The sequence below is a fragment of the Nothobranchius furzeri genome, chromosome 3, assembly GCF_043380555.1.
Source record: "Nothobranchius furzeri strain GRZ-AD chromosome 3, NfurGRZ-RIMD1, whole genome shotgun sequence".
NCBI lineage: Eukaryota > Metazoa > Chordata > Actinopteri > Cyprinodontiformes > Nothobranchiidae > Nothobranchius > Nothobranchius furzeri.
In genome coordinates this window covers 60,172,701-60,195,408 of record NC_091743.1, presented here as the reverse complement: position 1 = coordinate 60,195,408, position 22,708 = coordinate 60,172,701, and the positions used below count along the sequence as shown (strand labels likewise).

The 22,708-nt window shown below is 42.1% G+C and overlaps 1 protein-coding gene across 2 annotated transcripts; it reads left to right on the top strand.

Moving 5' to 3' along the window:
• Positions 1-1,481: 1,481 nt before the first annotated feature.
• znfx1 (zinc finger, NFX1-type containing 1) lies at positions 1,482-22,286 on the top strand. Of its 2 annotated transcripts, none has more exons than XM_015959209.3 (19): positions 1,482-1,616; positions 2,640-2,718; positions 2,813-3,474; positions 3,884-4,115; positions 4,209-4,558; positions 4,675-4,854; positions 9,136-9,242; positions 9,497-9,735; positions 10,964-11,095; positions 12,187-12,335; positions 12,454-12,597; positions 12,679-12,796; positions 13,143-13,366; positions 13,779-13,918; positions 16,792-16,924; positions 17,233-17,400; positions 18,797-18,907; positions 19,047-19,142; positions 19,327-22,286. In XM_015959209.3, exons 2-19 carry the CDS (start codon positions 2,679-2,681, stop codon positions 21,760-21,762), a joined length of 5,661 nt encoding a protein of 1,886 aa, XP_015814695.3. In that variant the 5' UTR covers positions 1,482-1,616; positions 2,640-2,678; the 3' UTR covers positions 21,763-22,286. The 2 variants fall into 2 exon arrangements, with proteins under 2 accessions (XP_015814695.3, XP_070406014.1); XM_070549913.1 differs by having other exon boundaries at positions 13,110-13,366.
• The last annotated feature ends 422 nt before the right edge of the window (positions 22,287-22,708 follow it).

Here is a 22,708-nt window from a genome sequence, read left to right as displayed (position 1 = left end):
AATCTGTATACTGTGAATAATGTGCTGAAATCGTAATTGGACTCTTCCTAAAATTGTTGAGCCCTAGCCCTACCCTGTCATCCTCCTAAGAGCCTTAGAACTTTGTTTTTCTGAAGCTAAACAAGGTTCAGGATTTGATCTGGCTGGAGAAGCAGAGGACGAGCCGAAAATTGACAAAATATTTCTACTTAAAAAAAGTACAGTTCTATACCTGTTTTAGCATCAAATTTAGAGTGTGTCTAGTGTGTTATTTTGAAACAAATACGAATGCAGTTTTGATTTAGCCTACAAAGTTCAAAATAAAGCTTTATTGATACATACAGAACATGTCCACTCCTGTGACTCCCAGGTTGTTAGCCAATATTAATCACAGCACTTAAATTACCACCTTGTGGTCAGAAGCAAGTTTGCATATTGTCATTGCATCCAACATTAATGGCCTGTATTTGATATAGTGCCTTCTAGAGTCCTGGGACCCCCCCAAGGTGCTTTACAACACAATCAGTCATTCACTTATTCACACACACATTCACACCCTGGTGGTGATGAGCTACATTGTAGCCACAGCTGCCCTGGGGCGCTCTGACAGAGATGAGTCTGCCGTGCACAAGCGCCAATGGTCCCTCCGAACACCTCCAGCAGGCAAGGTGGGTTAGGTTTCTTGCCCAAGGACACAACGACGACAGACTGCCCGGGGCTCAAACCTGCAACCTTCCGACTTTGGAGCGAGCACTTAACTCCTGTGCCACCGTTGCACTAACATAGCTTCCTGTAATCTGTAAAATGATAGCCTGGCAAGCCAGACTAAATAAATATATTATTTATTTATTTTGGAAAACAATTTTACTTTCCAATAAAGTGTTTCATGACCTTTCTGCTACTCATCCTACTGAGCTTCCATCTATGTGCTGCTGACAGGACTCACTGACCAAAAAAAAAAAATCCTTTTTCTTGTTTTTAATGAGACTTCAATGTGGTTTTACTCAGGTAGGAAGGAAGGAAGGGAAGGGATTAAACCCTGGATAGTTGCCTCAGGGTCGCAGGGATAATTTAAAGTTTCTGTTGTGGAAAAACGACGCATATTTATGGGTGTTGCAACAATTGTATCTTAGGAACCTGAACCTGATTTGGAGCTGTCACAAGCACACAGTTATTTATGAGGCAGGCATTGGAGAGAACTAACCACTAGGGGCAGTCGTTTTGGACGTCACTTCCGCCCCAACATTCAGATTGGCAAAACTAGTTTAAATTTGATGTATCATAGATACATTAACATTTCAGGTAGGAATGCCGTAAAATCCCATAATAATAATAATAATAATACATTTTACCTGCCTGAACAGGTTATTATTATTATTTTTTTTATGCTAGACAACCCGTTGCTATCAACAATCAGCTGAGATTACGTCACTCTCTAGGTGTGGTTTCTCGTTTCTGATGAAGCAAAACCGAAACTAAACGCATTTAAATATCGTCGCAGCAAGCTCAGCCGGACCAGTCTCAGAGCAGAGGCAACGGGAGGTTCAGGACTTTCAGCTGCATCTATAATAAAAAGGATCTCGTTTTTTTTTATTCTGACCGATATTTTAATCTTGTTTTAGAAGATTCACCAAAAAGTAAGTAAATTGACGCTATTTTGATTGCGTTGTGCGTATACGATACGACAACAGCGGGCTTAGAAGGTTAAGAGACGGCGAAAAAAGTTCGAATTCTCTTTCTTTTCTTCTTTTATTTTTTTCTTTTCAATGGCCCTAATCCTCTTCCGTACCTCTGATTTTACAGAGGGAACTGACCTTTGTTTAATATAAATTTTCTTTTCGTGAGGAAAATCTAACATCCAACTCTCCTGAACTTTTTCACATTATCTATCTATCTATCTATCTATCTCTCTCTCTCTCTCTCTCTCTCTCTCTCTGTCTGTCTGTCTGTCTGTCTGTCTGTCTGTCAGCAGTAAAGAGTTACAGGAACTTTTAATTTTAATGAATGTAAATGTTTAAAATTCCATCTAGGGTTGGATAATATCATGCCATTCATATGACCAGTTATTATTTCCTGCCAAGAAAAACAATCTATCACGTTATGCTAACTTCATGATGTAGTTGCATCCACTAAACAGGATTATGTTAATGTGGGTCATCAGCATGAAGTTATTGAAGTTATCAACGAAAACATGGCTGTAATCCGTTTTACTATAATCTGTGTCTCAAAGTGTGTGTGCTGCTGTAACGAGTGGATGTCCACTGTGTGGGAATAATAAACAGCAGGTCATGAAGCCTCAGCCGTTTTCAGAGGAAGAGAAACTTACACTCGCTCAGAATTGTAGCCAGCAGAGGGCGCTATTTCCACCAGATCCATTTCCTGCTGAGGACTCAAAAACTCACAATTAAAAACGTTTTAGAAGCCTTATTTGTTTTATTTCAGAGGACAAGCAGTAATATTATTATCCCTTATCTGCATTTTGGATTCATTTGACTGGATAACCAGTTGATTCGGAGAGGAAGCCCCCCCCCCCCCCCCCCCCACCACCACCATTGTGCTAGCTTTCAGGTTTTAGGAAGTTTTTTTTCTTCTTTTCTTAGCTTTTTTGTTTTTCATAGAAACGTGTTTTTGCTTCAGGTTTATTTTATATGAAATTTCAGTATCCTAGGTCTTCAGTTTCAACTTCTGGATGAAAGACAATGGAGGAGCAGAGTGCTGGGAAAGCAGCATCCCATGATGGCAAGTAACACCATTTTTTAAAAAAGAAGCACTCATTTAAAGGTTGATGTTTTTATTTTGAGTATTCATTGTATGATCGTTGTATTTCTTTCAGATACAATTGTTGGTCAGAAGGAAAATGGTCATGGAAAAAGGGGGGGAAGACAGAGGCGAGGAGGTTCACAAGGCAACAGGGTGAGAGAGGTCGGAAGAGCACAAAGTGTAGGGACTATTCCAAGAGTTCCAAACAGACAGAGAGGAGGAGGGAGAGGGGAAAACAGAGGGGGAGGTGCAGATAGACAGAAGGGTAGAAATGGTTCGCCAGGTAAAAAAGACAACTGGAGACTGAGAACGGCAGAAACGGGTGCAGGGAGAGGAGGACACAGCGACGACAGAAGAAAAAGCAGGGACGAGAGAAGGAATGGTGCTGGTCCACCACGTCCACATTTGGGTTATAAAATTCTGGAAGACCTTTGTAAGAAAGAGCCGTCTGTTGTGGCCATCACGCTCTCCTCAAACCCCGACCTTCAAACACTTCTGAACGAGACACCAATTAGACCGGACCTGGTCCAACTCCTCTGCCTGGTGTTGAGCAAAGCTTTTACTTCAAGGATGGACAGAGGCACCCTGCAGCATCTGGCTGGCGTCATTAAGGACTCAAAGTTCTTCCACACCAGCCTGCTTCACTACATTGGCGGGATGGTGTCACAGTCCAACCCTGACCGCAGAGCGCAATACCCACAGGTTCTGGAGAACATCCTAGCCATTCTCTCAGAGGTAAGAAATGCTTTAGTTAGGTCAGATAAATGAGAACTGAGAGAAGACACGCTGTGCTCACGTATTCTGACCCCTGAGAGTAGACTTCATTAAAAGACACATTTAAAATGCGCAGAGTGGTTTTTAGTGAGTGAGTTTAACCTCTGTGAAATGAAATTTACTTTGTGAGTTGAATGTTTTCTATTCCATGTGAAAAGAAGTTCAACTGAAGGGTACCCAGCCACTTTACATCTGTAAAACACTCTTAATTTCTTGAACTTTGCTTTTGATCAGTTTTAAACACACCACTTTCACTGGTAATAGAATATTCTCCCATCACAGCAGTGGCGCTTTTAGTTTTAGAGTTGTAAGTGAATTATTTTGCACTTATTTCATACTTAACTAACTCTTTTTAATATGTGCCCAACAGGTTCTCAATATCTTTCCTGCAAGCTCTGTCAATGCAGTGAGCATGCTACTGACTCTGTTCCAAGCCTCCATTAACAGCCTGAGGGCATTGGGTGTGGACATCCAGCCTGAAATGGAGGAAAAAGTGGCGACCCTCAATGATTTGATTGGACACCTCCAGCAGAGATCCAGGGATGGCACCTTGCGCACGGACAGAGAAACCTATGCTCTTTTAACTGCTGGTGACAATCAAGGTAAAAAAGATTTCTAACAAAAAAAAAACACATTAACATGACTTATTAGCTGGAAAACATTTTATGATAAAATGACTTTTAATTGTGACCCAGATGACGATCAGCAGGATTTCAGGACCATACCCCTTTATCCGACCCCTGAAGAGTTCCACCAGGACCTCAGACCATTTCTCCGACCCAATCTCACCTCAAAGCGATACACAAACACTCATATCTACCTTGATACACACTTCCGTCTGCTCCGAGAGGATTTTGTGCGACCACTCCGTGAGGGGATTCAACAGTTACTTCACAGCCAACTGGACATGGGAAGAACCGGCAATCCCATAAAGACGAAGCGCTTCGATGACATTCGGGTGTATTTTGACACACAGCTGGTGGTTCCCAAGTGCACACAGACCGGGCTTGCCTACATAGTCCAGTTTGACATCAAACCATTGAAGGTTAGATTCTCTATGGATTTAGATTTTATATCAGTCAACGAGGCAATCAAGCTCATCTCTTGAAATGACTGTTTCTGAGAAAACTGACAATACTTTCTCTATTTCCATTGCTTTAGTTTGTACGCTGGCAGAACTCCAAGAGGCTGCTCTTTGGTTCACTGGTGTGCTTATCCTGCGATAATTTTGAGAGCTTCTTGTTTGCCACGGTGTCAGACCGAGATCCCAAATGCCTGGAGAAGGGACAGGTCCAGATTTCCTTCACAGAGGAAAGCAGAAACAAGTTGGTCGGAATTCAGGTGAGGCTCTGCATCAGGAAGTCATCTCACACATGGCCTGAAGGTTTCAGACAAACATACAATGTATCACCAGTTGTTTTAGGTAAATGTAGCAACTTTACTTTCAGGCGGTTTAAAGGTATGGCAGGAATTCATGAAAGCGCTATCAAGCAAGCAACTTTTTGAATGTACACAATTAAAATGTCCAATCCCCATTTTTAAGCTCTTCACCCCAAGCCACGCCTCCAGAATACTGGAACACGCAATACTAGATGTTGATGGTTTAGAATTATGTTTTCAACCAGTTGCTGGCACATTCATCCAATTACAGCCGCTTATCTGTGGTCGGGTCGCGGGGGCAAATCTAATCGAGGAGAGAAATACAGAGGTCGAGTCTGCAAGTCTCTCCCTGACAACTGAAACAGGCCGTCCTTTTAAACTAGCGTGTTCATCATCACTGGATTGTCCGCAGCTGGTGCAGAGAGGGCGGGCCGAGGCGGAGGCCAGTCTAACTGAGGACCTGTCCAAGGTCCTGAACGATCCTGGAGGGAACAATGGGGCATACAGGACGCAGGAGTCCAGGATCCGTAACACCCAGGATCCACTGATTGTCTTTTGTTGTTTATTTTTTTCCCTTTCCTCACAGCTTTTGCTTTTCTCATTTTTATGATTTTTTTAATTTTTAAATTTTTTTTTTTGGATTATTTTTGTTCCTGAGTAAAGTTTTTATTTATCGCAAGTAATATCGTCATTGCAATATTAATTAGTGTTATTGAATATCGCAGGTTTTCCTAATATCGTGCAGCCCTACTACCCGGTAAATGTGGAGAACACTGCCCTGACAGATGTGGATGCTACGCTGGTGCCGCCGTTAAAATAACAAAACCACATTCCACTATAACTGATTATGGTACTCTTCTACATGCAGAATCGTTTATGCCCGCATCTCATGCATCAATTATTTATTATTTTCCTCAGCTCTATCTATCCCACACCTCCTGGTCGGCCGTGGAGGGTGCGCGCGGGGTTTGGGGGCCACAAAGAGAGGGCTCATGGGCCGGATGTGGCCCGCGGGCCGCTATTTGCAGACCACTGCTGTAGAGCATTTGAAAGTTTTTGTCAGGATTCTAAAATAAACTCTAAAGTTAACGGGTAACCAGTGGAGAGACATTAGAATAGGAGTGATGTGTGCTCTTCTGTTTTCTGCAGTTAGGAGCCTCGCTGCAGAGTTCTGGACCAACTGAAGGCGGTCAAGGGCTTTTTTGTTAAAATATGTGAAGAGTGTGTTACAGTAATCTAGACGGGAGGAGATAAAGGCATGGATGACCATTTCAAGTTCATGTTTTGACACCAACCTTCGCAGTTGGGAGATATTTCTTAAATGATAAAAACAGTTTCAGACCAACGTTTTTGAGTGACCTTCAAGAGACATTGATTGGTGAAAAATAACACCCAAATTCCTTAAGTTTATCTTGACAGCAGAGGATAAATGACCAAGTTTTAGACTAATCAGGGGAACCATGCTCTCAGGGGCAATGATCAGACATTCAGTCTTTTCAGAGTTTAACTGAAGGAAGTTATCTTCCTGCTGTTGCCTGGCAGACCGAGAGGGCGGAGCCGCTAAAGAATACACACACACTCAGGCTCACGACAGCATTGTGACATCATAATGTACCAGTTTACATCATAGCATACTTCTTAGCCAATAGCGGTGGCAGATTTAAATTAAAATACAGTGCAGAGTTTTTACCTGACAACGGCACAACACTGACAGTTTTAGGCAGAATATTTAAATTTTAACTAAGATGCACTAAAGTGCCAAATTATTAACGACACGTGTCTGCAGCACGATTAGACACTCGTTTATTTAGTTTATCAGCAAAAAAAAGTTTATTTGGGGGTGACTTGCTCTTTAAGGGCAATTCTCATCTGTTTTGTTTGATCTCATCTGTAGACATTTATTATAATTGGGGATGTCAAACAACTAATTTTTAAATGTGATTAAACATAGGCTGTGAATTAATCAAAATTAATCACTATTTCCAAAAATGACTGAAAAAATACCAAATAAAACAAAAGTAAATGAATGCCATCCTCCTTGCGATGATGCCCTGGGCAACTGCCATAAAATCACACCAAGAAATGCTGCTGATCATTCCAATGATCCCAAATAGACTCACATTAGGCCACATGAAAGCAACTGAACCCAAAAATACATTAACCAGTATATAACTGCACTCTCACAACACGCCTGCAGCAACAGTTAGGACTCCTCCCTCCCTTTTAAAAGCGTTTTCGCTTCCGAGGACATTGTGGTTGTAAAGCCACATGTTAGTAGTCTGGCCCCGGTGTGATCAACCAGTTTCTGCAGGAATGTGACGGCGGAACCGGTCCGCAGCAGTGCGATAATAGCGTCGCGCTTACGATTTTATAGACTTTTTTTTTTACGAGCTTAGGGCATGTCTAGCCTGTGTAATAATCCGGGGCTTGGGTGAATCACTTTTGAAAAGTTTTTAACTTACCCGGACACAGAGCTCTCTCCTTCCTCGCTGATGATTCTGACATGCTTGCGTTTAAGATGCTGCATCATCACTGTAATACTCCCGTGCCATGCTAATTCTGACCTACAAACGTTGCAGGTAACGAATGTCTTCGCCTGGTTTAACTGAAAATGCTCCCAAACTTTAGAAGTTTTTACATTTTTTGGGGTCTCGCTGCTTCTGCCATGTTCCTCTTCCAAACACCTGCCGGCTCTCCGGTCTGTGCGCAACGGCGGGCGGGAGGGGAGGGGGCTTTTGGAAGAGTTGTGCAACACAACGAATCGATGACGCAATTCGTTGCCAACGCTTTTAGTAATCGATTTTCATCGAATTTATCGATTCGTTGTTGCAGCCCTAGCTGATAGACACTCTAGTAATTCAGACAGTTTATAGAACTCAGAATCCTTAAAGGAGCAGTACAGCTGAATATCATCTGCATATAGGTAATAAGAGACATTCTGAAAAGAATCAAGTATCTGTCCAAGAGGGTGTATGTACAGCAGAAACAACAGGTCCGTCACCTAAATGTTCCCCAACACAACCCAAACCAGACTCCAAACAGAACATTTAAAACAACTCCCTTTTCAAGATTTGCAAACAACAAACAGAACAGAACATACTGTTCTCCGCACTAGCTAGCCCAGCTCTTGCTTTAATTCCTGTTCAGCTACTTCAATCACAGAGTGACCCACGCATGGTTCTCACACACACTGGACAGTCTGGACTTTGCTTAAGCATAGTTGCACTGCAAAAGTCACTTACAATGTGGTTTGCACAACTCTGGACATTATATTTTTTCATTTCCATTTAATACTTGTTCAGCTGCTGTTATTGTATAGATATTTTTATTTCATCATACATTCTTATACCTTTCCATCCTGTGCATATTGTTGATATTGTTGTACAGTAACTGTATTCTCAACTTCAACTTATATATATACTGTATATATATATATATATATATATATATATATATATATATATATTTAAATCTTATTCTTTCCCAGCTAAATTTACCTTTTATTCTAATTTGTATTGTATTGTGTATTTTGTTGTAAAGCTATTCTATTATTCAACTTTAATTCAGATATATTTTTCCTTACTCTTTCCCAGTTAAATTTACCATCATTCTAATTCGTGGTGTACAGTTATTTTATTTTCAACTCTTAGGTCACGAGCAGTTGTGTAAGGCATTTCACTGCATTTCGTACTGTGTATGACTGTGTATGTGACAAATAAAATTTGAATATGATTTGAGAATGCGCGATTCGTGCACAAAGGGGGATTTGCAGAGTGGAAATGGATGTTCAAAGAGCAATTGGGGGGATTGATCATAATCCAGTCATTAAGAACGAGACGTTCACAGTGATTGGACAAGGTTTTTCCAGGAATGTACGTTTGAGCGGCAATTCAATTATTATAAAACATTTGATTCATTGGTTCATTGTATGTGGAGGGCATGAAATGCCATATGGTAGAAAAATGTCTCCCCAAAGCACAACACAACCAACCATTCACCCACAAACACACATTCACACGCTAGCCTGTGGCACGTTGCCGAACACCGGCGACACCGGCCCCTCCCACCACCACCAGCAGGCAAGATGGGTGAAGTGTCTTACCCAAGGGACACGACGACTGCGACAGACTGAGCGAGGCACCGCTCACTGCACCCTTTCGTATTTATTGAAGTCATTAATATAAGGTATTAAGAGTATAACTTTATTCAGCCAGCCAATTGCAACTGTTTTTGTTTTAACAGATGAACAGTGTGTTTCTGATGGTGGAGACCACTGCCTACTTTGAAGCCTATAGATATGTTCTAGAGGGCCTACAGAAGATGGATGAGCAAAACCTGCCTTTTCAAAAGTAAGCGTGTTCACCATTTCTTTTAACATAGTGACAAACGAAATGTTTTTGAAAATCTTTTAGTTTTACACATTTTTTATGCAAATATGTGCCTACTGGGGCTGTTTCTGCAGCACTGTTCTGAGATCAGAGTTAAAAACCTTTTTTTTTCATCTTTTTTGCATGAAAAAACTAAGTAGGTTTTTCACCAAGAACTCCATTCAGAAACATTTCTGTTCCTTGGAGAACATTTTAACTGTTATTTCTGCTTCCAGGTACATTGTGGAGTGTTCCACAGATGTGCAACCACCAGCTTACCTTAGAATAAGGGGACTTTATGACCTGTCATCTGTTGCTGAGCCTGATCACCAAAAAAGCATGAAGCCCTTTCACAGTCTGAAGCCAGAGGCCTGGCCCGAAATGGAGAAGCTGGGCCTGGATGAGTCTCAGATGAGAGCCTTTCAGCTAGCTCTCACCAAAGAGCTAGCCATCATCCAGGGGCCTCCTGGGACTGGTATGCAATTTCAAATAATTAAATTTCATTTATGTATTTATGAAAAACTTTACTGTCACCAATCAAGGATGCCCAAAGTGCTGTACACGATAGAATCAACGATTATACACAGTAGGGATGTAAGAACATATCGATATGGCAATATATCGTGATATATTTTCCTGCGATATTACGTCGATATTCAAAACTGTGTATCGAATTTTTAGAAGAATTTACAAGCAAAGATTTTATTTTCTTTTGGTGCAATTCAAACGCCAACCACTAGGTGGCAACAGTTTGCAATGGGTTTTGTTTCCACCATTGAAATGTAAATCCCTCTGTTATATTACAGATACCTCATGTTAAACAGGTTACGTATCCGTTTGGACTCTTGATTGAATTTTCCTACAATAAATTCAATCTAAAAAAACGCTAATGTAGTCTGGCTGAATATATAGCAATATATTGTTAAATATTGTATCGTCTCCCCTGTATCTTGATATGTGTCGTATCGCCAGAATTTCACCAATACACGTCCCTAATACACAGTAAAACTGGGTTTAACAGAAAGACCCTGCTGCAAGGAAATGTCAACAATAAAACAGAATAAGAAAATTAAGGCCACTAAGAAATTAAATGTATCTAAAATACTACTTCAGATTAGCTTTAAAACTCCAGACTGATGGTAATTGTTTGATATCAAGTGGGAGTTGGTTGGGGCCAGTACAGCAAAGGCATACTTGTTAAAAGCTCCGCAAGGTAAGGTGGAGCTGTTTCTGGAAAACGTAAAACTAGCACTTTTACTGGTATGCAGTGCTTTACAGGTAGCCAATGCAGAGCATTCAGGACTGGAGACATGTGTTCCCACCTCTACATCCCATAGATGAACCTGGCTGCAGCATTTTGCATCATCTGCAGCCTAGAGATGGCAGACTGAGTCAGACCACCATACAGAGAATGGCTATAATCCAGTCTTTACAGTACAAAGGCATGCGTTACGATCTAAATCCGTTTTATGAGGTCATCGAATTGATTCCGGACAGGCATTATTTTAGTGAAATAAACATGTTAATTAGTAAAATAACAATATTATTTTACTTATTAAAAAAATGAATATATCCTGCCGTTAGCCTCATGTTTTTCATTTTGAACATTATAAGATCATCAAAGTAAAAAGCAATCACACTAAATCATATAAATAAATAAATACATTTAAATAAAAACTAATGCTTTTTCTTCTTTCCATTAGGAAAAACCTATGTTGGCTTAAAAATAGCTAAAGCTCTGTTGACCAATCAGGGTCTTTGGAATACCAAAGCTGACCCAGCTCCGATGCTCGTCGTGTGTTACACCAACCATGCCCTGGATCAGTTTCTGGAAGGTAAGCAGTGACATTAACTACATCTGTTTAGTTTATTCTGTGAAAACAAATGTCTAATTAGGGGTGCAACGGATCGTCATTGATTGGTGAGCCACACGGATCTCTCTCTACGTTTCGGCATGCACGTGGTCCACAGATCAGTGACGTGATGGGCCGAGGCGCCACCTGTTCAATCCGAATGAGAAAAGCACAGTGGTGGTCAGAGCGGATGAGAGGAGCTTGAAAAACCACCTGCATCGTTTAGTCACACCAGCGTGCCTCCAGTCTGACGAGGCAGTGCCGCGTGGAGATGACGTACACAAAAGGCCTGGGACAATTTTTACATTAACCTAGTGCAGGGATTAAAGTTTTCCGTCATGGCGACGGAAATCCGTCAGCTGGAATAATCAGAAAAAAGTTCCGTCAAAATCTCTTCTTGCACTCGCTTGGGTTTAGTAGTGTCTCGCTCGCTCGCTCGCTCTCTCCTGTTGCTAATTGAAACGCGCACCAGTGTTGTTGAAACATGTTTCTCCACCATTCTGCACCGCCCAAGCTGCAAATATGCGCACGCTCATTGCTCGCTCCCACGGTGCGCACAAACACAAACTGCGCGCACACCAGGCGCTGGGATTCGAACAGAGCCAATAAAGCTCTGATATCACAATGAGAGCTAACGTGATGAGCAGAACCAGGACCCAAATACCCAGTGGGCCGATCTGAGGTACAGTAGGTGTTTTAAGTCGTCTCTTAGTTTTTTCGGGCTGGTGTTCAGTCATGACACTCCGCTGATTACCTGCTGATGAGAAGAGTCCTGCCAACCACAGCCTTAAGACATGTGTTGAACGTGCCTAAGTCCATACTTATGAGAACACCATGTGAGCACCCGTATGCGTACCCGCGCTTGTAAATGTGAGGTTTCTCTATAGGAGCATCCAATAGAGAGTGTGCGGGGCCACAGATCTGAGTTTTTTGATCCAGTGCACCACTATGTTTAATCCAAATATAATCAGTGACTTGTAATCAGTTTGTGGTCAGAACCAAGGAACTTCTAAAACAGATTTTTATTTTGCCGTTGAATATAACACAAGCGTTTGTTTGATTCTGCTTCTCAGGCATTCATAAGTTCCTGAAGCACGGCATTGTGAGAGTTGGAGGTCGCAGCAGCAGCGAAATCCTGAAAAAATTCAATCTCCGAGAGCTGACCCACTCTGCTGACTTCAGACGATCACTCCCATCTCACATTCGCATCGCGTTTAATCAGGTGAGCTCATCTGAAAGCTACAGTAGGAAAGTTCCAGAAAATGGTAGAAGCAGCAGTCTCGAGTGTTTATTTACTTTTGTCTCAAATACACTGTTCTTGTCTAATTTCTGCCTCAAAGATCTACAAGGAGCTTTGCGAGGCTGAAAGAGACATCCAACACCAGAGCGTGCAGCTGGAATGCTCTCTGAAAGGCATTCTGCGTGAACACGTCTTGTCTAGGTTTATGGCAGACAGACACTGGCAAAGTCTCAACTCTCCCCCTGTGAGTGGGTTGTCACATAAATGCAGGTCTAATGCACAGTTGAAAATGATCACTAATTTATTTGTTTGCAATGACTTGCAGCGCGATGATGGGTTTCCGGTCTGGAATGACAGGAAGTTCAACATGATGATGGAGTGGTTGGGTTTGGGTGTAGCCAGCATCCAGCAGAGGGAGGCAGAGAACGCGAGTCCAAATGAAGGTAGGCCAGAAGTGAGGCGCTGGTGAAATGATAAAGGGGGATTTTAAAATTGGCTTTATGATCAATGAAAGCTTACAAGTTCCAGAACATTAGAATGATGATAACAATCTAAACGTTTCACAGCTTCAGCAGGTTTCTGCTCTGTTACAGTAAATAAACTCACTTTAAGTCCTGCAGGGCAGTTCCAGTATTAGAAGAGCGAAAACTATACAGCACATACATATTCTGAATATACAACAAGATTGTCTGAATTTATGGTTTTTCTCTTTTTATTTTCATACAAAAATATCAGTTGTATGATATTTTCTTACAGAGAGAAAATATTTAATGATGTTTCTTATGGCAGAGGAAGCAGTGGAGAGGGAGGAAGACCTAATCGACATAGCAGAGGAGGCAGACCTGATTCAGGCAGAGAGGATGATTGACGACAACTGGATGGTTGGTTTCAGAGCTGGTAACGATGACAAAAAGAAAAATGAGGACAACATCAAACAAATAGAAAACAAGATGCTGGCGATGAACCTGAACAAAGTCCACATTCAAGCTGAGAAAAGTGAAGAAGGATGGGAGGTGAGAACACTAAGATGCTAACTATTCCATGTCTGCTTACACCTTTTTTTTTTACATTTTATTTTAATGAATGTGTTACTTCCACTAAACGTCACCCAGCAGTAAAGCAATTATCAGGAGTAAACCTCATCACTTTGCACGCTTGCGTTCTCACATGGGCCTCCAGCAGTTAGAAAACCCTTAAGGGACAGAACAGTCAGCCCCAACAATGTTCTGAGCGTAATAAGCAGACTTAAAGGAAACATTCCTCATTCATTTCATTAAGCACAGATGTTAACTGTTTGTTTTATTCTCATGGAAACCACCATTAAACCATGAAAGACTTCCCCAAATAGGCTTCCCTCAGTGATACAGCCCAGCATCCTTAAATTAGTTGATGCATAGCAAACTTATCTTTTTCTTTTCCACACAGATACAACGAGAGCAGAGGAAAAAGATGAAGAGCAAAATCAGAAAAGAATTAGGCAAGAGCTCAGCCATGACTGAAGCAGAGGAACGTCACATCTTAGATGTTTGGAGCCTTGATCTCCAGGACAGATGGAGGCTGTACCGGTAGGTTTCCTTCTGTAGTCCCATCAACGTTTCCATTTGTAACCTGTCCTGGAAGATTTAGCCAGTTACTATCCACCCTTGCTTTTCCATCCTTATTCAGCTTTTTATTTCATTTTTATTCCCTAACCACCCTCGATCCGGTAGCTGTGGCATATTCCCAGAGTGGATAATTAAGTCAACTTGTCAGCAAATGTATCCCAGAGGATCTCCAGACTTTGGCTATTGTAAAAACAGCACAGTAGGGTCATAATGATCATTAAAACTAACACAATTTCATTTTTTTCTCTCTCTTCTCAAAAAGCCTTTATGGTAAGTCTTATTGTAATTATTTATTCATTGTACTATGCAATCATTAGTGTTAAGTGTCAGACTCGAAGACTGGGTTCGGGAGTAAGAGCTTTTATTATACTGACGGTGGGCTGAAAGCGGTGCTGGAAAGGCTGACGGATGAGGTCTGAGGAGGAAAGGTGGAGGTTTAGCTGTAGTAGCTTTGGAAATACTCTGATCATGGATCACGGTGGAACGATGACTGAGTGAAGAGCCGGTGTAGCGTCTTCCATATATAGACATGGATTGACGCAGGTGCAAAGTGGAGGGAATCCTCGCGAGGAGCGTTCCTCGGGACCGTAGTCCGCCCAATCTACGAGGTACTGCCAGCCCCGACCCCGGCGGCGAGCGTCCAGAATGCGCCGGACTGTGTAGATGGGCTCACCGTCGAGGAAGCGGGCCGGCGGAGGTGCTGGAGCCTGAGGTGGCAGGAGGGAGGATTCCACGTAAGGCTTGAGCCGGGAGGTATGGAAGGTAGGATGGACGCGAAGGCTTGTAGGCAGCCGCAGCCGGTACGTGACCTGGTTGATGACCTCCTGCACGGGGTAGGGGCCGAGGAACCGGGGAGCGAGCTTCCTGGAACCGGCGCTGACCCGGAGGCCTGCCGTGGACACCCAGACCTTGTCCCCTGGAGCATAGGAGGGACCCGGGCGGTGCCTGCGGAGGTGTTGGTGTGAGTAACGGGCGTTGGCCCGGGTAATGGAGGCCCGCGCCTTGATCCATGCGTTCTTGCAGCGCCTTACCAGGGATTGAGCGGCTGGCACCGCGACTTCGGGTTCCTGGTGGGCGAAGACTGGAGGCTGGTAGCCATAGCAGACCTCGAAAGGGGACATCTGAGTGGCCGAGGAGGTGTGGAGATTATGAGACAGCTCCGCCCAGAGGAGGTACTTAGGCCACTGCGAGGGCTGGGCCGAGACAAAGCAGCGGAGGTACCGGCCCAACTGTTGGTTCGCCCGTCTCTCCATTCCACTTCTCCGGGAGACTGAAGTGTGGCTCTCCCGTTGGTGGAGTGAGGGCTTGCAGGTGGAGAGCATGAACCTGCTGCTGGAGTGCCGTGACGGCAGTAGACAACTGCATGGAGAGATCGGTCTGGGAGTTCAGTCTGGTGTTAAGCCGGTCGACCTGGGTGTGGAGCTGAACGTTCTCGTTCACCAGTTGCTCCATCTTTCTCTTCACCTGCTCGAACTCCGCTGGATTAATGGACTCAGTCATCCTGTCAGACTCGAAGACTGGGTTCGGGAGTAAGAGCTTTTATTATTCTGACGGTGGGCTGAAAGCGGTGCTGGAAAGGCTGACGGATGAGGTCTGAGGAGGAAAGGTGGAGGTTTAGCTGTAGTAGCTTTGGAAATACTCTGATCATGGATCACGGTGGAACGATGACTGAGTGAAGAGCCGGTGTAGCGTCTTCCATATATAGACATGAATTGACGCAGGTGCAACGTGGAGGGAATCCCCGCGAGGGGCATGCTGGGTAATGTGGTCCAAGACGGATGCCGGTCAGCTGGGAGAGCCTGGCCTGGGGGCTTGGACTCTGACATTAAGCCGTCTCTTGCTGTTTTTGCTTTTTATTTAACTCTTTTATAGTTTTATAATTTTGTTCTCAGCAGTTTAGCAGTTCAAATATTTATGAATTAAACTTGAAAGTTGTGACAGGAGATGTATTTTATTAGAAAAATGTAAATTTCTACGCAAAAACATTAAATTCTACAACAGGTTTTTCAATAGTTTCTCCCCATTAATCAAACTTGCATTCATTCCTGTAAACACCTAACACGGACCGTCTCACAAATAATGCCCAGGATTTAAAATGCAGTTCTCCAGAACACCAGTGTAGCTTTTTCTGGGGAGAAAAACACTTAACTTTAATTTCTCTTTAACAGTTGAAATAAAAGGAAACAGTGCAACATGAAGGTAGTGGTAGAAGAAAGTTGCAAAGTGTGGAAAGTGGTCAGTATGTCCTCCATCAGGGCCATCGTCTTTACTGACTGTATTACTCGCTGTACACTTGGCCTCTCTCTACTCCCCCATTTGTCCAACCTGGGATCATCATTCATTATTTAACCCAAAGTTCTATCAAGTAAAGTTTTAAGCCTACTCTTCAAAGTAGACAAGGTGTCTGCTTCATGAACTAAAGCTGGGAGCTGGTTCCACAGGAGACGAGCCTGACGACTAAAAGATCTGCCTCCTATCCTATTTTTAGATATTTTAGGAACCACCAGTAAACCTGCAGTCTGAGAGTGAAGCGTTCTGTTAGGAACACATGGAAAAATCAGAGCACTGATGTATGATGGAGCTTGATATATTAAGGGCTTTACATGTGAGAAGGAGGATCTTAAATTATATTCTGAATTTAACAGACAGACAATGTAGGGAAGCTAAAACAAGGGATATGTGATCTCTTTTTAATTCTCATCAGAACTTTAGCTGCAGCATTTTGGATTAGCTTTCTGAAACTTTTACAAAACAAAGCACTGCAGAGAAGATTGGTTTTCACAAGACTTACCATGTTGTCCCGGTTTTCACCTTTATTGGTTTTGTATGTGCAGGTTGTGGGTATCACGCTACAGAATAGACCTTCGTACAAAAGCTCAAGTGTCTGAACAAACCTACCAAAGTGCTGTGGACAGACTGGCTGATGTTAAACGAAAGGAGAACCTTCATGTCCTTAAGAATGCAATGGTACGCAACAACTGGATTGTCGAACAGTAGGGACGTTGTTTTACAAGGAATCTCACATAGATCCTTGTGTGATTAAGAAATGTGTTATTTTAATATAAACAAACACCGGATATGAAATGTAGAATCTGATCTACTGGAAAGTTTAACACAACCATTTAAAATCAAAATTCATTAACTTTTATTGAAGATACCATTTAGAAAATTGTAAAGACTGCAGTTCAATTTTTTACATTTCATCATCATTTAGCTCAGGTGATAAAGCCAGTATGATGCATTAACAGTACATAACAAAAACATGCTTTGTTCAGGTCATCGGGATGACGACAACAGGAGCAGCTAAATTCCGTAACGCTCTGCAGGAACTATGTCCGCGTGTGGTGATTGTAGAGGAGGCTGCAGAGGTTCTTGAAGCTCACACCATCACCACGCTGAGCGAAGCATGCCAACACCTCATCCTCATCGGAGACCACCAGCAGGTAGGATCTCATCTGGACAAATTAGACAATTTCCCAAACCCTTAGTGGTTCTGCATTCTCATTAAACCGAGCATCACTATTTTACCACAGGTGTGTTAATAAGTCACTAGAACCTGATTGAAGAATTTACACTTTCCAGTATGGGTGAAATTGACCAGAACAGAATAGCTCCAGTTCTTTTTCTCCCCTTATTGTGTGTTTCATTTAGAGGTGTGCAAAATAAAAAAAGCAACTGTTAAAAACAAAAAGAAAACAAAAAATAAAGCTCTCCATTACAGGAGATTGGTGAAGAGTGATATTGTAGACATCAATAGGCTATTATACAACAACTTGTCAGGGCCTGCCAAGCACATATGGGCAGGCAGCCTGTCTAGCAATCTGCAGCATGTGATCACAACTACACACAGTCCTATCACACGTCTAAATATTCTGTCCTGCTCTCATCTTGCTGTGTAACTTCTGCCTGCTTGCAAACTAATATTTGCATATTTTACCCAGCTTATTCATGAATTTATTCAAGTGTATTAGCAAAGCTTGAATCCTGAATCTTTGACAGAATATTTTGTATGAGTATGGATTTAAAAATAAAAAAGTAAGCTTACTTACTTGGATATACATTTGAATCTTTTGCGTTTTACCTTAAAGTTTCACCTTGGGGTCTTTTGCATGTTCTCCCTGTGCATCTGTGGGTTCTCTCCGGGTACCCTGGCTTCCTCCCACAGTCCAAAACATTTTAACTGTCAAGTTGATTGGTTTCTCTAAAAATTGTCCGTTGTATGTGCATGCTTGGTTGTTTGTTCTGTGTGTGTTTTTAGAACATTGAACTAAGTTTAAAAAAATGTAATCATGAACTAAATAAGGAACATGTTCATTTTAAAATGTTTAACCTGAACTTTGAACTAGTTCATTTTTAAAAGGAACTTTCCCAACACTGTGAACAATACATTTGTAATATTCAATGTTTTTAATTTTAATGGGTTAAATTGGAGTTGGTCTTCCTGTGCCACAAGTTTAAAGTAAATGACAATATTTACAATAATCAATAAAAAAATCATATTGATCGATATCAGTAATTTTTGAAAATATAAACTGTTGGAAAAATATTTTAAGTGTGACCCTGGCCAATTTATGCTATTCCATTATTAACTATTTTAATAAAGGACAGACAAAACCTGACTTGGATTAATCAGAAATTGAGATTTCAGTTTCAAATTAAGGTTCAGCTGCAGCACAGTATTCAGAGTATACAGTGATATTTATTATTTACAAACATGACATCCTGCTTTCACCAGGGCTGCCAACTCTCACAGATTGAGCATGAGACACGCGCATCTGACCCACCCCCCACCTCCAACAAACTAGGAATACTCAGTTTGTCTTTTTTGTCCACTTCTAGCTGAAACCAAGTGCCACTGTGTATGACCTTGCCAAGAACTTCCATCTCGAAATGTCCATGTTTGAGAGACTGGTCAATATGAAAGTGCCTTTTGTGAGACTCAACTACCAGGTTTGTGTTTTTGTATTGACTAGTAGACTCTTGGTGTGTTATAATTATAGATTTTTAACAAATGTTTCCATTTTTGTGCATCATTAACCACCTACGTGATTTGTTGTTTGTTGACAAATGAACATGATTTGCTCTTCAGCATCGTATGAGGCCTGAGATTGCCTGTCTTCTGAGTCCTCACATCTACTCAGAGCTGGAAAATCATCCATCTGTGTTTGAGTATGATAACATCAAGGTAAAGTTGCATGTTTTTCTCCTGCAAAGTTTATTTTCTGTTTGACTTTCACAGTAAACATGTCATTTTACAACCTGCATAAGGATAAACCCCTTTTAAATTGCATTCAGGAAATTGAGAATATTGCACTAAAACATGACGAACATAAAAGAATGACAATGAATATGTCTGTTAAACCTTACAGGGCCTCAGTGCAAATCTATTTTTCGTTGAGCACAAGCAGCGGGAAGAAGAGATCAAAGATGGAAAAAGCCATCAGAACATTCATGAGGCAGAGTTTGTTGTAGCACTTTGCCGCTACCTTCTGCACCAAGATTACAAACCAGAAAAAATTACAATCCTCACAACCTACACAGGCCAACTCTTCTGTCTGCGCAAGCTAATGCCTTCCAGCGAGTTTGCAGGGGTCAAAGTACACGTAGTCGACAAGTATCAGGGTGAAGAGAATGACATTGTTTTGTTGTCTCTTGTACGTAGCAATCTGCAGGGCAAAGTTGGGTTCTTGAGCATTCCCAATCGTGTCTGTGTTGCCTTGTCACGAGCCAAAAAAGGCCTGTACTGTATCTGCAACAGTGAGATCTTGAGCAGTGTCCAACTGTGGAGCAACATCTTCCACACTTTAAGAGAAAAAGACCAGGTTGGGAAAGCATTGACCCTGTGTTGTCAGAATCACCCAGATCGCCAGGCAAAGGCTTCCTGCGCTGAGGATTTTAAACAGGCACCCGAAGGGGGCTGTACCCAGCCGTGTCAGTTTCGTTTGGATTGCGGCCATGTTTGTCCCAGAGTTTGTCACCCGTCCGATCCAGAACACAAGAAGGTTAAGTGTAGGAAGAACTGTGAGAAGATTTTATGCAAAGAAGGACACAAGTGCACACGTTTGTGCTATGAAGATTGTCCAGAATGTCGTGTGAAGGTTGAGAAGGTGGTACCTCAGTGCAAACACCTACAAATGGTCCCTTGCTTCCAGAATCCTCAGACCTTTATCTGCCAGGAGCCTTGCCAGAAGCTGCTTGAATGTGGACATCCATGTGACTCTGTCTGTGGAGAACCATGCACCAGGAAGTGCATTGTGAAAGTCATTTTAAAACTGAAGTGTGGACACAGCCAAAACGGTTCTTGCCATTACAATGCAGGTAAATATCAACCTGAGTGTAAAACAAAATGTAAGCACCAGCTGAAATGTGGCCATTATTGTAGCGGTACCTGTGGCAAGTGTTACCAGGGACGTTTCCATAGTCCCTGCACCTACCGATGTGAGCGTCTTCTGGTCTGCTCTCACAAATGCATGGAACCTTGTACTCGCAATTGCCCTCCCTGCCAGAGGCCTTGTGAGAACTGCTGCAAGCACAGTAACTGTATGAAAACGTGTGGGGAACCCTGTGCACCTTGTGTTGAGCCTTGTGAGTGGCAATGCCCTCACCAAAGCTGCAGTAAACTATGCCATGAGCCATGTGATCGTCCTCCATGCAATGAGCCTTGTGAGAAGACCTTGGAGTGTGGCCACCCATGCATTGGTCTTTGTGGAGACAAATGTCCAAGCACATGCCGCATCTGCAATGAAGGCGAGGTCACAGAGATTTTCTTTGGCACTGAAGATGACCCAGAGGCTCGCTTTATTCAGCTGGAGGACTGTATACATTTCATTGAATCTACAGCCATGGACCACTACATGAGATTGGATGACAACAGAGAAGGTGAGGTGGCAGTAAAACTAAAGGAATGTCCCAAGTGTAAAACTCCAATACGCAAGAACCTACGCTATGGATCACACATCAACCGGAGCCTGGCTGAGATAGAGATGGTGAAGAAGAAGATACAAGAGCAGCAGCCTGACATTAACAAAATAAGGCTCACTCTTCAGAATGAGTGGCAGGCAAATTTTTCTATTTGTGTGGAATATGTGGAAAAAGAGTACATGGGAATCGAAGGCAAACTAAATAAAACTTACCTCACAACAAATGATCTCAGAATCTTGGAAAACGAGATTTATTTCCTGACAAAAGTTGCAAAGCTCCTAAAAGCAGAACAGGAAAGCATGCCATTCTTCGATGACAAGTTTCGCCAGCGTGTCACACAGTTCATGAGCTGGCTCAGTGGCGTTAGCCAAAAATTCACAGATCAACAAGTCTTTAATTTGCAGAGAGAACTACAGAGACTTACCCTTCTGGCTGATCTCAATGTGCGTTGCCAAACGGCAGACAAGATGGGGAAGTTGGACAAAATGCAAACAGAGGTACAAGAAATAAGACACGTCTTGGAAATATCAGACCAGTTCACTGAGCAAGATCAACGGATTGTGGAAGACGCAATGAAGAGCCTGAATGAGAAGTTTCCACTCACAGGCTTGGGGATAGATGAAGATGAGAGAAAGATGATTGTCTCAGCCATGAAAATGCCACTAGGACACTGGCACAAATGTCCTAATGGTCATGTTTACGTCATCACAGAGTGTGGGGGGGCAATGCAAAGACGAGCTTGCCCTGATTGTAAAGCGACCATCGGTGGTGAAAACCACAGGCTGGACAGTGGCAACCAGGTCGCCACAGAAATGGATGGAGCGCAGCATTCTGCCTGGTCCGAAGGAAATAACCTTCAAAACTTCGGAGACCTTGGTTTCTAAAAAGGCCCATCAGAGTTTGTAGTTAAGTGATTGAGGGCAAACACCCGTGAGTTCCACCAGGTTGTGGTCATACTTCAACAAACTATTTCATCAAAGTTAAAAAAGTTGTACAATGTTTCTTAAATGCAATCTGTTCAAAGAAGAGTAATGTTAAAAGAAATAACAGACTAGTTTACCATGAGACTGTTCTTTCATTCAACAAGTTTCTGAAATCTGACTCAATTTACCATCCAACCATTTATATGGCCATTTTGTTTTGCTTCAACTTTGTTAAGAATGTACATGTGTACGTTGTAGTTTTGAAAGTCATCACAAAAAGTTTTCAGATGATCTAAGTTTCCTTAAAAGAAATGGATTATAGATGGTGATCTTAGCAGTCTCATATATGTTGACTGTGATAGGTTTAAGAGACCAGTTGTCTCCAACAATAGGTGGCAGTAAAGCACTGTAATTAACCACAATGCATTATGCCATTTGCAGGCTTGCTTGTTCATGTGAAATAAAAAAAATCATTTAAAAAGTGATTTTATGTCTTTATTTTACAAAAGAAAGAACTTGTCTTATGTAAAATGTAATTTGTAGAAGAGTAACAATTCTAGCATTTTAATTTTCTGCAATTCCATTGAACTAGTACAATCAAGAGTTAAAACACTTGTCTGTAACAACATTTATAGTATTTAAGCGCACCTGAAGGAAAGCTGGATGAAAAGCGATGCCCGAGTAAAAACAGTAATATTTGGTAACAGGCTCCTGAATCATCTATCGTGTAAAATATACTACTGCCAGTTTCCCATAGTGTAGTTTTTACAGTGAAACCCATGTAGTTGCCCCAAATTCACCAATGTATTTGATGTTGCAGATCATTATAGTGTGGAGGGATTTATGCTGAGCTCCATATTAATGTTCTAAAGAGATCCTATTGTACGTGCAAATACCCATTACTCAG